Here is a 16,409-nt window from a genome sequence, read left to right on the forward strand (position 1 = left end):
TTCCTCGTTATCTTTTACCATGGTTAGCAGTTTGCTCTATGGATCTAGTAGTAATGAAATTCAGCGAAGTTCTCACAAACTCATTCATTTGGATGATGGAGTTAGTCAGGTAGATTAGGTGAAGGAAAATTTGAAAGCTTTTTGTTTCCGCGAGCGCAGCTTAGTTTATGCAGGTGAGAAACAAAAAGAACAAAAGAGTAGCAAAATGGTAAACAACTGCCTGATGATCTCTTGAGTAGACAAAATGGAAAATATTGCACATGGCTTCAACTTCAAGAGAAAGAGAGAGAGAGAGAGTCGTGATCTGTTGCTCTTGCTGTCAAATGTCATGGCCTCACATTCTCAGTTAACTTCTGATTGAAAAAATTGTCATTGGTCAAATTCCCCTTTGCAAGAAATACTTGTAATTATCTTCATTTGTCCAAGCTTCATTTGATGGACATTTCGTCCTACACTTTTTATCTTGATCTTTGTCATTTTCGTTGGGCAAAAAGCTGTCTTTTTCTTTTCTTTTTCTTTTTTTTTGTTCCTTGACCTGAATATTCAAATGGGCAAAAAAGCTGTCTTTTTTTTTTTTTTTTTTTGTTCCTTGACCTGAATATTCAAATGGACAAAAAAGCTGTCTTTTTGTTTGCATCTCGCTTTTATGATTCGACACAATTTCTCATTCCTTGGGGTCATTCTCATGGGAGCTCATCCGGTTCGTCGTTTAACTTACACACTAGAATCCTCAGGAATTCATTTCCTCTGATTTTGCCGACCAATACACACTTCGAGGTGCAATAGCTAGAGAAAAATTTAGCGGACTTTCACGGTACCATCACTTACATCAGGTAGTCCGTTTACAAGAGCACATAGCCGAACTAATGACAGTGCTTTGTTGAAATGTTTTGCCTTGGTCCCAAGGTACTCGCTCCAAGTCACTGGCTTGTAAAGTGGAGGATGATTAGAGTCTATTAGTTCTGGTAGAGGCGAGACTTGAACCCAACTCGGGGGTCCATATAGATACGCGACTGATAACCGGTGCTCTGCTCGGTTAACCATTGCTCGATGGAGGACACTCGGGTATAAGCCATTTGATAGTATGTGAAAGAGGTCCCCCACATTAACGACAAGTGCACCGGAAAGTGGAGGTACTGTGATCCATCCACTGCCCTCTTTAAGCACTTGCAAGCCACTTGTGTTATTTTGATAAAGAATTGTGAGGAGCGTGGAGTCTGTGTGAGCAGCAAGACCCATCGCCCTGTCTGGGTCCGGGCAAGCAGGGTAAGAATTCAATTGCAAAGCAGCAACTGCACCTGTGAATTCTCCTTTTGGGCCGCTCCATTTGATGTCTTCCTTTGTCAACCCCAAAGAGCCAAGCATAAGCCACATCAACCTTCCTGCTAGCTGCTTCATCTCTTGCTGGTACTGTTCAATCACATCACTGCAGCAAATAACGGAGAAAGTTAAGCACTTCAAAGATAGTAAAGGAGCTAGACAAATGAAGGTTAAACAAAGAGTGAACTGGGAGATTTGATCTTTAGACACTGTCCCTCAGTAGCTTGAAACAGAAAATTTGTGAGTTGCGACATGTACATGGTCATGGATTAGTACCAGAATAGGCTGTAACCCTGGGGCCAAAGTTGCCGAGCATGTTCCATTGGTGACCCCATAATGGTGAAACCTTCAGACCACATTTGCTTAGGGAAAAAGGTAGAAATCCGTGCGACTCCATAACCCGAGATGCCTTCTGGGGAACGAGATGCCTTGAGCTTTTGCGGCACCGGCAGAGAGAAAAGGTTCTTGGCAGCGCACTTGACATCGTGAAGAAGTTCCTCTGGTATGCCATGGTTCGTGACTTGAAACACGCCCCAACTTTTGCATGCATGGCCTATTAGCTTTAGGGCATTCGGGTCATTGAGATCGACGACCGGCAAAGTCTCTTTGCTAGGACAGTGAGAAGAAGGGTACTCATCAAGTTCTGTCCATGCATACGAGTCCGGCAATTCTTTCACTGAACTAAAGTCGACTTGTTTATGATGGGGTTCGACAGGGTACGCTCTGAAGGTATCTGAGAGCCTGGAAGGCATAGTGGGGAGAGGGAAACAGGGCAGAGTGCTTGCGGAGAAACAGGGTGTGTGTTGGATGTCGGGTTTTCGGTTGAGATACAGTTTACAAATGGACAGAGTAAAGTGAACGTAATTGTTATTCGATATGAAATGGTATAGTACTAAGTTTATATAGAGATGATGGAGCTCTGGTTTCTCAGTGCTGCGTGGTGCTGGGGCTATGGCATTAATTGGAAGGAGACAAGAAATGAAACAAAAGTGAGCATTTCACATTGGACAATAGAAAGAACAAAAATGGTGAGGACAGTCGTTGTCCTTTACAAACAATATAACTGAAGGAAAGGAAAGGCATCTTAACTTCCCAAGCCACAGAGCTTCCATGGAAGGGAGTCTCTCTCTCTCTCTCTCCATGTGCATTTGTTTTGTCCTCAAGTAGGAACACATGCACATCAATATCCACCCCCATTTTCGTCGTGATCGACCTTTTCCACCAAAGTACAATTCCTTCTATGACCTGGATATAACTTCAAATTGCCCTTCCACTTGCCCTTTTGAAGTCTGTGAAATTGGCTTTGAGGTTTATAGAGATTCTTGTCCTCAACTTGACCTGTTTAAACTGAATGAGTTCCTTCATGGAGGTGCACAACATTCGCTTGCAGCTTATTCTTGGTACTGCTCTGTTTCCATGAGTCTGACAAGGACATGGTAAGTCAGGTCTTTGATCAGTTGTTCTCAACTTGTTCTAGTCTAGAGATTGGCAAGGAAGGGCATTCTGGTCTGTCCACCAGTTAGTGCTCCCATTTATATCTTCACGTATATTCGATCATTTCCATGAAAAGCAATAAAGCCTCAGTGCACTCTGAGATTACATTAGTGTTTGATTGTCCTAGATGTCCCACGTGGGCTACCAAACACCCTTCAAAGCCACAAACATTTTGCATTACGTGAATGGGTTTCTGGATTTTCTGCTAAAGAATATTTGACTGTTGCTTGTGGTTTCTCCATTTTGCTTGTGGACGAGGTTGGATTCTTGTCCTCTGGGGAAGTATATGATGAAACTGTAGCTGATATTTCTGTGAAAAATACAAGTGTTTATTGGCTTTGGTTAGCAACGTTCCTGAAATATTAGAGCAGCATAGATGTCAATCTCGAACAGGAAGTAGAGATTTTCGTTTGGTCGGTTTTGTCCCTTTGTTTGGCCTTCTCTCTGTATTCTTTATGGTAGGCATCAAATGACAGAACAGAAACAACACGATAATTTCGAGATCATCATCGGGCGAAACCGATTGCAGGATTCATGGGATGAGCCTGACACATGGGACGAATGCGAAACGTGCTGTTACATTTGCACAATAGTCCTGCAAGAGTGCACTTCAGAGGAGACACACAACGAATTTCACATTATGGCTGTGGTGAAACTCTGTTAGTTTCGTGGAAATTGAACGTTTAACATTCAATATGCTTTCTCCCCGCCTTGCGAGGATGAAAGATTGAACCATCGGCTAGATTTCCAATTTCATCATTCTTCGGCTAGATTGGAAAAACCCGGGGATTGATTCTGTTTAGGTCTGTCTATGGTCAAAATGGCAGAAAGAACTTGATATCCACGTGATCTCCTGTCACAAAGCATCATTCATACTGTTTCATGTGAAATGTTTCGACAAATTTCTGCAACATAAGTAGGGTCCCAAGAGGGTTTTATGATATATAAACTGTCTTAAACTGTGATCGAAGGGGAATATAAAAGTGTGAAAAACATTGAAGGCTGTGCTGTGCAAGACTCTTGCTTTGAGTTCAGTTAAGGATACTCCAGCATCACTCCAGGGTCAGTTTTCTTATATAACCACTGTTATTTCAAAAGGTACTCAACAGTAAAACCATAGATTATTGCTCGATTCCGCAAGAAATGCAAGAAAAGACAAACTTGCCCACATAGATCTAAGAGACTCCAACATTTACACTTACATTAGAGCTCCAATTATATGTCGGAGGCGACATCATTTGCCAACATGGTAATCGAGATAAAAATCTTTGTTGAATCGATTACTTCTTCCAAAGGTCTCTTGTTGCAATAGGAAAAAGCCTGTAGGGGGAGCAAAGGAACTTTTCTACATCCTAATGAAAGTGAAGTTCAAACTGATTTACGTTCGAGAAAGCATGTAGCACTTACCAATGTGGGTCTAAGGAAGCACTTGTCGAAAGGATAAAGGAGATGGTTGACTCCCATCTTCTTCTTCTTCTTCTTTTTCACCTTTTGGTTAGTGGGTTTAATTGACGACGGGGTAAGACCTCAAATTTGGACCAACAAAATGGTACCCAAGATGCTACGCCATGTGAAAGAGCAGAAACTTTGCAAGACTATGAAGACATACATAGTGAAATCCCATGATGATGTCTGGACTTATTCATGCTTGGTTTTGTCATGATGTTCTCCTCCTTTGAAGGCCATTGGGGCTTTGTTAATCTCAACCGTGAAGAGAGTAAGTTGCGCCAAAAAGGTGGAGTGACTAGGTCACCACAAAACAAAACTTATTCTTTCCTTGTGCCAATCTGGGTTTAACAGGATTTCACACTAAAACCGAAAGACAAATATTCAGAATTTTTCATTTTTTCTTGCCCAATGAGGAGTTCAATGGAAGTTTCAATTAGAAATGGCGCTAAAAGTAGATGAATGCTACCTTTGGAAAGGGAGAATTATCAAAAAAAAAAATTAGTTCAACCCATTTTGTTCTTATTAAAGAATCACACATCGCTTGTCTACAGGGAAAATTAACAAAACAAGTCCTAAATATATTACAATTGTGCAAATTCAATCCTAAACCATTTTTTTTTTGCCAATCCTGTCGTAAGCCTTTTACATTTGTGCCAATTCAATCCATCCGATCAATTTTGGCTAGCTGGCGCCGACGTGAACTTTTTTAATAATTTTTTGAGTTTTTTTATAATTCCTTTTCTATTTTTTTTCTTTTCTTTTCTGTAGTTTTAATTTTTTTCTAGACTTGGGGCCGGCTGGGGTTGCCAGCCAGACCAAGCCTGGCCAGATCCGGTGAGGGCATCCCGACTCTCGGCGGCCCTAAGTTCAAAAACAAAATTACATAAAAGAAAAGAAAAACAATATATAAAAATATTAAGATATTATGTGAATGTTATTTAAAAAAAATCCACGCCAATACGGGTAGTGCCACGTCATTGCCGATCGGCCACAATTGGATGGATGGACTGAACTGAGACAAATGCAAAAGGTTTAGGATTAAATTGGCACGATTGCAACGATTTAAAACCCTTTTTTTTTTTTGTAATTCTCCCCTTATCCGCGGGACTTAATTTATTTTTATGTACATGGGGTCTTCATTTACCGGCTTAATTTAACATGTCAATGCTTCTTGTTAGATGTCTCGACGATAAACGTGTGTTTGCATATATATGCTGCCATCTTGTCAGGTCGCAGGAACTATAAATGAAAGGAAAAAGAGCTTATGCGCTTTGAGATTATAATGCTCCACTTAGATAGATAGAGAAAGAGAGTGAGAGTGAGAGAGAGAGGTTGTTTCATGTCACTCAAGCAGATTATGCACCATTTATTTGGGACACGCACAAGCTGAGATGAAATCCATATATATCCACATGATGACAAAATCCAAACTTGCCTGCCCTTCTCGTAATCCTCTTCAAATTCGTTCTTTTTTCCTAAATTTGCAATTGCAATGTTCAATTTCGGAATCATTCGTCTCCTTCAAAGTCAAAAAACATTTTTGCTCGAATTTGTCAAGTCAGTGGACTGACAAACCATGGTGGAAAGAAATCCATCCAACTGTGAGGTGCAAAAAACAGGACCAAGTGGTGAGAAGACGCTGATGTCCATTTCCCTTGGCCAATAGGATGCCCGTTATCGATTCCTATCAATGCTCTGGAGACAAAGCTACATGCACTAAGATGTGGTCAATCTTGTTTTATTATCATGCACAATGATTCTGAGGCTGCCACCCCAATTCTAGGTTGAATCATTAAGAGAGTAGAACCCTAATAAAAGAAAAGAGTCCCAATGATTTTGATATCACTCTTTATTTCGATTTACACATATAATTACATTTCCAATTTTGACATTCGTGATAATGACATCTATGGATGCTTATTATTCATTCAGCAAGTAGGGTATGAACTTGATGAGAGTAGATTTAATAAAATAGTGTCATCACGTTCTTTCATACTTATTTAATTGATGTCATATTTCGATACCATTACTGAATTAATAATTTCAAAAGTCATTTTAAGAATAAAGGGAAATGGGTATAACCCTAAACTATGAGGATATCTATGACTTCTATTTCATTCCTATTCATTTCGATTTCTCAATACGTTAGCAGATGAGATCAGATCAAAAGTAGTTGGCATGTTTGTCGTTTCTTCATCCAATTACAGACCAATCACATTACTCACAGGTTGGCAATATTTCCTGCAGGGATTATGAACTTTAGTATAGTCTTGGAGAAGATATGCAAAGAATTATTGACCCTTTGGCCAACATACTAGTATATGTCCAACTAAGATCCGGACAAATAGCTGAGTTGGCAGCCAAGATGTCCATGTCTATGTGCGTAGTTATGTATGTCCTGGCTATAGTTATTCTATTCAAACACATGCATGAAGCCGTGATGTTTTCCTTTGGGGTTCCCCACATAAAATCAATGATCATTCGCTTGAAACCCTAGAATGTAACAATTCGAAAAGATGGGTTTTTATAATGGGGATACTAGTGGACGAAGGCTGGCCGATTCCGATGCTTGGATTCATTCTTAATCTGTTTGCTCTTCCAACGTATGTTCAGACATTCTCCCGGTACTTGACAGGGAAATTACTCGTTAAGCATTCTTTAATCGGGGTTGCATGCGCCATGCAGATTTGTTAATCTCTCTCTCTCTCTCTCTCTCTCTCTCTCTCTCTAATATAATTTTATTGTTTGTGCAGCTGTAGATCTGTTTTTTCTTTTGTTTTCTGGATATGACGTTCTTGTTTCCCATGCTTAGGGCTTAGAAATATCCAAAACCAGTGACAAGTTGCACACTAAGCTCCAACATCCTTGACGACCGTGATTGGAACTTGGAAGTTGTATGCGTCAACACTCCATCGTTACTCTGAATTTTCAATATAAAACAATCTTTGGTTGTTTCAACCACCATTACATTGTCCTGCAAATTCAAAACAGAAGAAAACAAAAACGGTGAAAAAGTAGTTTGGGAAAAGAATCGTTGTAAGCTTCAAGAAATGTAAGAAAATTCTTAACCCCAAGAGGCCGGCCAAATAGCGGAGCGATGTGATAAGTTCGTGTTCGAATTACAACATCTCTCATTCAGAATAACTGACTACTTGGGGTGTCATGCCGACCACCTTGGTGGAGCATGTTTACTCAATGCATGAGGATGTGTGGGTTTATGAACATCTAGGATTAGCCAAGCGGTATGTTTGGGGAAAAATAATCAAGAAAGTCCTAAACATATTGCACTGGTACCAATTCTTAACATTTTAAGTAGACCGATTTAGTTCTAAACTCTTTTAGCATTTATACTAATTTAGTCCATCGGGCCAATCTTAACTGGAAATCACTAATATGGATGCAAGCCATCATCCTACATGACATGGTTGATACCGACGTGAACATTTTTAAAATAATACTTTAATGGTTTTTTGAATTTTTTGTAATTTTTGGTTTTTCTCTTTTTTTCTTTTCTATTATGTTTGCTCTTCTTCTTCTTCTTCTTCTTCTTCTTCTTCTTCTTCTTCTTTTACTATGGGCCCACAAGTCCGTCAGCCGACCTTCACCGGCATTGGGCAAGGGCCGCTATTGTTGGGGCTAATAATGCAACTTAGAGGAGGGTTAATAGGTTGTTTTGAATCTTTTTCAAATAATGCAGAAAACCAAAAGTGATATGAAAAAGATCCGATAAGCAAATATTTTGCTAAACAGTATATGAATGTGTGCAAGTAGAATAATAAAATAGAAAAGATTGGCATACCGGATATATAGTGGTTTGACTTCTATACCAAGCCTACGTCCATTCCACACAACTAACGGCCATGACACGTGCTGGAACACATTAATAAACTGCATCACAAGTTATAAATAGTTCGCGAGCTAATCTTTCATACAATAGATCACACTATCTTGATATAGCCTCAACACTCATAGATGTACACTTGTTTTTGCACGATTACAAGGCTACCAGTGATCGCAAGATCTTTTACACTTAAGCTTTTCAACTGAAATAAATTCTAGAGCAACACTTTGATATTCAATCAGTTTTTCCTGCCCTTGTATATCTTTGACCTTCAAGACATCCTCCTTTTACAAGCTTCAGCAATCTAGCCGTTTGAACATCCACGGAGAGTCAAAAGAGCTGTTGGAGTTCAATGGGAAATATTGTCCTCACATTGAAGCAGCTTTTCCCATGTCAGACTGGACTTGCCTAAAATAGTTCCTTAGCTGTTGTTCCACATTGACAACTTTTTGATGTACTCTAACACGACAGTGGACCGTTCCCTAGAAGATAGAAATCCTTCCGTTGGCCTTTTCCATCAAGCATGGACAACTTCAGCCGATCTTTCTCAAACATTAGCTCATATGGACTTTATACTCCTTGTGTGACATAATCTTTCAAGCTCCGATATCACATATCCAGTGACGAGATCTTTTAGAATCCCCAGCGTATGTTTACATGAAAGTGCTTCAGTCTTCACGTGATTTTATTTGATGGCCATAACGTGATCCTTAGCCATTATATGAAACATCTGCACACCAAAGGTAAATAAAGTACCAAAGGATAGTTTAGAAATCATCAAAATATTTTACGAGATGTTTCTCCAACAGTTGTGTCCTTACACGGCTTTACTAGCCAAAGCAAGGGCGTCACGGTCCTTTCCTACCCTCAGCCCTTAGCCTAAAAAAAAGTTATAAAACTGAAAAGAAAAGAAGAAATCAAAAAAATCAAAAAAATAGTAAAATATTATTAAAAAATGTCTACGTCAACTAGTTTTAACCAAAATTAACCCGAATGATTCAATTGGTACAAATGCAACAGGTTGATTAAGTTGGTCTAATTAAAAGTTTTAGAACTAAATTGATACTACTGCAATAGGTTTAAGACTTTTTTGGTACTTTTTCCATATGTTTGGGTACCCAATAATCTATATTGTTAAAAATAATTGCAGAAAAGAAAAAAAAACAATGTAACCTAGTGAACATAAAGACATTCAGATTCTCACTAGACATAGGTATGGACACATTCATCCATGATTTGATATATGGAAGCTTGATCTATGTTGCTCCGAATATCATGTCAGCGTCGCATGCCCGTGACGTTTCAATTCAATCTTGATTCCTTGACTTATCTCGGCAATCTATTTGTAAGACTAAAAGGAACCAGCGCCTGATTCAAGAAGTTCAAATCCACGGATCGTTCACATGGCATCCTAAGCGTTTTATTTTTCAATATTATCTATTTTTGTTTTTGATTTGGCGCTAATCGTTAATTAGTTGGTGTTTAGTCTTCCCCAAACTTTGTACGGGAAACTAGATTAATCAGGTCGACAACTGTTTCCATCATCTTCTTTGAGTTCTAACCAAAGCAAATCAGATGAACAATTTAGATTGGAAGAAAGAAAAGGGATAATAACATAAACAGTCCCCGAACTTTGATTCAATGTGATCCTCGAACTTTTAATTTGACCATTATGGTCCCTGAACTTTAGCCCAATATGTAATGTGGTATTTAAACTTTTAATTTGATCAATATGTCAGGGACTAAGTTCAACATGTTCCAAAAGTCCGAGGAACACATTGAATGAATTAAAAATTCATGGACCACATTGCACATTGAGCTAAAGTTCAGGGACCATATTAGTCAAATTGAATGTTCGAGGATTACATTGCACATTGAGTCAAAATTCAAGAACCATTTGTACCATTTTCTCAACAAAAAAAAATGGGGGGGGCCTTGCAAAAGATTAAAAAAATAAGTCGAGGTTTGCTGTGAGTACGTAACTGGATAAGCCAAAGATGGACGAAGCTGAAGAAGTTTAACATCGATTCATGTGGGACAGCAGAAGAAACAAAGCTGAAGGCAATCAAATTAGAGCATTTTAGAACATCAGCTTTCATAACCTCCGTCTTCAACATCGTTACCACCACGGCATGGTCATTACCATTATCCAGTAAATATGCGCGGCGAATTAATTTAACCGTTAATTGCGAGTAAAATTGAAATTTACATTCAGTATCAGTAGAGTTAATGTGAGTGCACGTGAAGAAAAACTTGCATAAACAGTCGATATTTATTAGCTTATTTTGTTGAGACCTTTTGGGATTTCCTACTAGTGCTGAGATCGCAGGGTAATGAACAATTGATGGAGGACCAGAGCAATCACTGTATATATCCTTCTATTTGCCGTTCTCCTTTCTTACCTTCCTCTCCAATCTCAGCCAGTTTTTATCAGTATTGCTCTCTCCAAATTTGTATTCTCTGCCCGTTCTCGATCGCTCGTTGAATTCTTTTGCTCTTTTGGGATCAAACAACTTCAGTATCGAAGCTACTGGAAACAAAAGTTCCCGCCTAGAATGGAACTTCCTGGAAGCAGAAAAAGAATGGTCGATCCTCGATGTTTCCCAAAGAACATATCCTATGAAATTAAGCTTCTGGAGATGATTGTGATCTCTTGACGAACTATTTGTTTGTCATACATATTGACCATTAGAAAGCAGACGTGAAAAATAGGTAAAGACGCGTTCTCTCCTCCATCGACGTTTTTCCATCTGGAGGCGTGAGATCCTCAAGCACTCCCAGCCAAACGAGATGGGCTAGAGTAAAATGTCACAACATAGGATACAATCAAGGAATGAACCAATGTAAGATTGATAAATGTTCTGAAGAACTGTCATAGTACAAATACATAACTGGTTACAAATCGAATGCACGTCACACCATTCGTGATGAAGTTTTTGACTCGATATATGCCAAATTCGGTGGACAGGGGAAGAACCATTAACACGAACACCAAGAGATCAAGATTTCTTTGCGATGCAGTGACATTCTTTATGCTGACCCAAATTCTGCAAACCACTTTTCGTGCTTCTCGATATCAGCTGCAGAAACACTTCGCTGTACCTTCACCAAGGCCTCGTCAAAGTCACACATCGCCACAGGGTCCTTCGAGATCTCATCCTTGGACATGTTCTTAATTTCATCCCGAGTCTTTCCAGCTATCTTACGCCTCATTCCATTCATGGAGGCATCCCGGCAAACATTCGTAAGATCATCCCCACTGTATCCTTCAGTTCGTCGAGCTACGTCGTCGATGTTTACATCAGCAGCCACCTGATACAGAACCATGAAGCACACTTTCAAAGTGATTTTGAGCCAATATAAGCAAACCTAGACGGCTCCTTACAAAAACTCAGTAACACAAATGGCTTCGAGCTAATAATAAGACATGGTTGCTCTTAAACACTCCTGCATGACTCAAATGACTCTTTTCGTACATTCTTTTTATGATGTGAAAAATAAGACACATAATCCATAACTCTTCTTCTCATCATATTAGGGCGCAGCTCTGTACGAGGCTCATACTGCAGAGCAAGTGAATAAAAAAAAAACTACAGGGCGCCCGTTATCATTCCCCAGCATCACTTCTCATATGAAATGATCTCAAGCAATATCATACATCAGTGTGAAGAGATATCAATTGAGTGTTTGACAAGTTAGTGATATGGCCTTGATTGAGTAGCTTACCTCGACGGTCTTCAAGTTGATACGAATAAGTTCCTTACGGCTTTCAAAGTTTGGAAGGGGAATATATATCCTCTTTTCAAGCCGCCTCCTGCAAATCATTAGGAAGAAGCAACAAATGCATGATAAGGAAACTTGAACAGCGACCATTTATGGAGAAGGGTTTTGTAGGTAATAACAAATTTCAAAATGCCACACAGCTAAAAATATAATGAAATACAAGAACAACCTGAGTGCCTCATCTATATCCCACGGGAAATTAGTTGCTGCTAAAACCATCACTATCTTGCGAGTCCCATCTTCATTTGTCGAACTATTGCTAACACCATCTATTTGAACAAGAAGTTCGGATTTAACCCTTCTGGATGATTCATGCTCCCCTGAAGCCCTGAACAGTGGAACTTTTGAAAGTCAGATACAAGTAAATGCCAAAAAGATTTGAGGGATTTAGTCCTTTTTCTGACATTAGGCTAAGAATCTTATCTCACTCCAAGTATCAAACTTACCCCCGAGCGTTGCAGAGAGAGTCGATCTCATCAATAAAAATGGTACTTGGAGCATAGGCTCTAGCAAGATCAAACAAGCACCGTACCATGCGCTCACTCTCCCCACGCCATTTAGAAGCCAACGTAGCAGATGAAACATTGAAAAAAGTAGTACCACATTCAGTAGCTACAGCTTTTGCAAGGAGGGTCTTTCCCGTTCCGGGAGGGCCAAACATTAGAACGCCTTTCCAAGGTCTCCTGATTCCCTGTGAATGAATGCATTTTAAGGATAGAGCTCATAGTACCCAGTCATAGGAATAATCCAACTTTTTAGACAATAATAGCAGGAACTACTCCAGCTTGATTACCCATTTCCCACCTAACGGACTCCCCCAGGCACCCGTCACCTTCAGTACCGCAGTTCTAGGCTCCTCAATCTTTGCTAACCCACGCTGTTAAGTACTTCTATAATGGCTAGTGGCCATTCTAATGCTTACTCTCTCCTTAATTTATCAACCAATTTTTCCTAAAGTAATAAAAGTGTACTTCAAATTCACACTTTTCAAAAGATAATTTTACAAAAACTTGGAAACTAAAATAACTGTTAGCATCATCAATATGTACTTGGATTCAGATCCAAAGCAAAGTAGCACATAGATTGCACTTCATGAGCTCAAGCAATACCTGAAAATATTCGGGCATCCACAAAGGAAGCACAACAGCTTCCTCTAAAAGTCTCTTTGCTTCGCTCAGTCCAGCGACATCATCCCATCTCACTCCTGGGGTAGTCTCCAAGACATCCCTCTCAAGCATTGCAGCCAAGTCCTGATCAGGTCCCTCATACTGTCCCTTCTTTGACTTTCCATCTTCAGCATCACCGTTCTAAAAGTTGCGCACAGTGAAAACATCTTAAATCAAACTCGAAGCAAACAGAGAACATCACATTTCATTCGAGAAATAATGTAAATACATAATCTCCAGAAGCTGAGAATAGTAAAAGGATAAGAATACAGTTTACGTATGACACAAACCAATTATCGATCAATTTTTCGGCAGATATGTACCGCAAAGCTTCTCTAGTGACTTGTCATTCATAGCTGCTAAGAAATTCAAATTAATAGAAGAATCCCCCCCTAAAAATTAATGCAACAATGGAGCGAAATAAGCTACGGCAATTCTTTAGCAAGAAACATGAAACTACAACAAGCATATGGGATATGCACGGAAGCATGCCCAAACCTACACAGTCACACAGACATCAAATTCCCCATAGATATCACTATATCACCAAGTACATACGGTTTACTTGATTTCACATTGTCTTGAAAGTTTCGTAAAAGAGAATTACCCCAGAATCAGCTTTGGCAGATTTGCCAGAACCAGTGCCTTTCTTTCCAAGAGAAGATGCTCGGATACCTGTATTACTCTTGCTTGAACCACCAGCCTTTGCCCCACGTGCAGAGGCACCTGTCCTAGCAGTAGCACCACGAGCCCATGTCCCATCTTGTGGCGACTTCCTCATGCCCACTTGACCAGCCCTTGCAGGTCTTCTACCAGTAGGATCCCTACTCGGTGGCCTCCACACATCAGGATCGTCCATGGTGGGAGCTCCAGAGGAAGTTGGGTATTCATCCAGCGGTTGGAAAACAAAAGAGGACTTGGCATTGATTGGAGGTGAAGAAGGGCGCCGACCACTGGGAGTTTCTTTGAAAGCCCTTCGCTCCGCATCTAATTGTTTTACAACTTCTGCTTCCTCAGATAAGGCTTTCTTCACGTTCATCCATTTTGCCCGAATAAAGGGATCATCAACCGTATTCAAGTGCCTAAAATTACAAGCACATTAGAATTTGGAGGAAAAAAAAAAAAGGGGACGCACTTTTAGACACCAATTTCTGGACGAATCCCCTCTGCTATCTACGTCTTTTGTATGGTGGAAAGAGTGCCCAACCTCACACAATGGGGACGCCATTGAAAAAACTCAAGCTTTCCTACATATCCTCCCCATTCATAATATGACACCATATGAATTTCAAACTAATAAATTGAATCCAAAGCTCAATTACATTTCCACAGAAATCATCAAAAACCGAAGCAATGGGTTAAAATTCTAGCTCAGCTCGAAACAAGTATCCACAGCTACAACAAACCTCGAGAAAATCCACTATTCACCAGACAAGCAGTGAGTAGCTACAAGTTATCATCATCTCGCGATTTACAGCCTCCCATCAGCATACGACCGCTTGCTCGATCATCCATAGATGCAGAAACTACAACGACGCATCAAATGACGAACAAGAAGATCCACGAATTCGAAGCACCTTTCACTTCGAGTGATGGAAGTTTTTCTTTCTTTCTTGTTTTCTCTTTTTCTCATCAACGAAATCGAGAGGCTTAACTGAACTGAAACGGGGGGGAGAGGAGAGAGAAAGAGCGAGTACTTGTTGATCTGAGCAATGGCACCGTCGAAGAAGATGATGGAGGTGTCGTAGAGACCTTCTAGGGCGTACTCCCTCGCCAATTTCAAGTGATCCTGCAATCCGGCGACATTACTTCCCACCATCCTCTCTCTCTCTCTCTCTAATACAATCTCTGCAACTCCAGTATTCGATCAGATTCACATCAATCTCTCTTTCTCTCTCTCTCTCTCTAGCCAGAGCTTCCAAGCTTCTCTCCCAAACAGTCGTGGCGAAGCAGGAAGAAGCCGGACGGCGACGTTTCAACGGTTAGGAGTCGAGGAGGGAGGAAGTGTGCGCATTGACTCGTTTGCCCTCGCCACTTTGAGCTATTTACTATCTCAGTCCGTAGGTTTTTCGAATTGCATTTGGGCCTTGGGAGGCTTTTGATCGTTTCACATAAAGAGCAAAAGATTGTCGACCGTTGGATCTGTAGGCCCCTAACTTCTCCCTTTTGCCTTTCGAACTGCTAAAGGCCCAGATCCATGTTTCAAATTCAAATCCGAAGGATTTACTTTCTTTTATATATAATTCTAGATTATAAAGTAAAATTGACAAAAAAAAACTGTTTTCTGAAGAATCATTTTTCAAATTTCTGATGTTTGGATGACGGAAAACTGGTCGATCTACAGAAAAACGTTTTTCGTGGGTGAAAAACTCCCAACTTAGATCAGGGAAAAACAACTTCCCTTGCTAGCAAGTAAGAAGCCACTTTTCCTGAACTACCAAACAAATGAAAACTAACCGTTTCCCTCGAAAGTTATTTCCAAGAAAAATATCTTCGTTTATCATAAAGTTTCCCTCAAAACGGATGTACCCTTAAATTCTCGATCAATTTCATTCGTCGCCACTTTGGTTTCTTTATATCAAAAAGAGTTAAAACTATGTCGGCATATAAAGTAATAGGTTATTGTCCCTAGTCTTCTTTTGAGTCTCACAATTCATGCACCACACGGCTCCGGTAAAGAGAGAATCCCCACGAGCTACCCTACTTTCGACACCTTAGGCCTTGATTAGGATTTCCTTCGTTTTTATGGAAAATGTGGATGGACAAATGTTTTATTTTCACGATTGGCATTGCTTTATTCATCGGGGGTCGTCATTGCACACAGCAAAGGAGAGAAGGAATAGCCTAGACGGCTTTGCTAATTAGGAAAATTTCCTTTTCGAGCAGGTCGCCGTCATAACATGAACAGGTAAAATGGAGTTTGCCCCCCTTGAGCTCGTCCGCTTTGATCCATTCTACCAAAGATGAATTTCAGCCCACGCCTAACCTGAAACAATTGGCTGAACACATCATGTTCGTCCACTTGGGGCAAGTGCTCCCACATTTCTAGAACGCAAAGACTAGCTCTTATCTTGGTCTACTGCGCCACATTAACTCGCAGCTCGTGACCGTAGTCTTCATGATGTGTTATGATGAAAAGCACGTGTTAGAGACTCCAATTTTATTTTTTTGTTTCGTCGTAAAGATATTCATAAAAGCGGAGAATTAAGAGATTCTTTACAAGAAGAGCCCCGACAAGGGGGCGTCTAAACGAAGAAGCTCCCAAAGGGGTCGTGGAGGTAAAGAGACTCAAGATACCGGAACACCGTTTACGCGGTGCGGCTTAGCTAACCAATCAGCCACAAGGTTTGTATTTC

General features: G+C 40.2%; 2 protein-coding genes across 2 annotated transcripts; both read right to left on the bottom strand.

Moving 5' to 3' along the window:
- Positions 1-581: 581 nt before the first annotated feature.
- LOC115738132 (gibberellin 3-beta-dioxygenase 1-like) lies at positions 582-2,947 on the bottom strand. Its single transcript, XM_030670664.2, has 2 exons — positions 1,597-2,947; positions 582-1,426 (listed from the first exon to the last, which is right to left on the bottom strand). The coding sequence occupies exons 1-2, from the start codon at positions 2,070-2,072 to the stop codon at positions 799-801; spliced, it is 1,104 nt and encodes a 367-aa protein (XP_030526524.1). The 5' UTR covers positions 2,073-2,947; the 3' UTR covers positions 582-798.
- A 7,978-nt stretch (positions 2,948-10,925) lies between these two features.
- Positions 10,926-15,058, bottom strand: LOC115737920 (katanin p60 ATPase-containing subunit A1). Its single transcript, XM_030670335.2, has 7 exons — positions 14,751-15,058; positions 13,661-14,135; positions 12,997-13,194; positions 12,334-12,578; positions 12,057-12,215; positions 11,831-11,918; positions 10,926-11,416 (listed from the first exon to the last, which is right to left on the bottom strand). The coding sequence occupies exons 1-7, from the start codon at positions 14,870-14,872 to the stop codon at positions 11,135-11,137; spliced, it is 1,569 nt and encodes a 522-aa protein (XP_030526195.1). The 5' UTR covers positions 14,873-15,058; the 3' UTR covers positions 10,926-11,134.
- Positions 15,059-16,409: the final 1,351 nt, after the last annotated feature.

The sequence above is a fragment of the Rhodamnia argentea genome, chromosome 8 (assembly GCF_020921035.1).
Source record: "Rhodamnia argentea isolate NSW1041297 chromosome 8, ASM2092103v1, whole genome shotgun sequence".
Lineage (NCBI taxonomy): Eukaryota > Viridiplantae > Streptophyta > Magnoliopsida > Myrtales > Myrtaceae > Rhodamnia > Rhodamnia argentea.

What these genes read in the sequence shown, in the direction of transcription:
- LOC115738132 (XM_030670664.2), bottom strand. Translation starts at nt 2,072, where the DNA reads ATGCCTTCCAGGCTCTCAGATACCTTCAGAGCGTACCCTGTCGAACCC. An exon ending in CAGGGTTACAGCCTATTCTG is followed by an intron (nt 1,427 to 1,596) that starts GTACTAATCCAT and finishes TATTTGCTGCAG; the next exon opens with TGATGTGATTGAACAGTACC.
- LOC115737920 (XM_030670335.2), bottom strand. Translation starts at nt 14,872, where the DNA reads ATGGTGGGAAGTAATGTCGCCGGATTGCAGGATCACTTGAAATTGGCG. An exon ending in GCCATTGCTCAGATCAACAA is followed by an intron (nt 14,136 to 14,750) that starts GTACTCGCTCTT and finishes TTGTAATTTTAG; the next exon opens with GCACTTGAATACGGTTGATG. An exon ending in TCTCTCTGCAACGCTCGGGG is followed by an intron (nt 12,216 to 12,333) that starts GTAAGTTTGATA and finishes TCCACTGTTCAG; the next exon opens with GGCTTCAGGGGAGCATGAAT.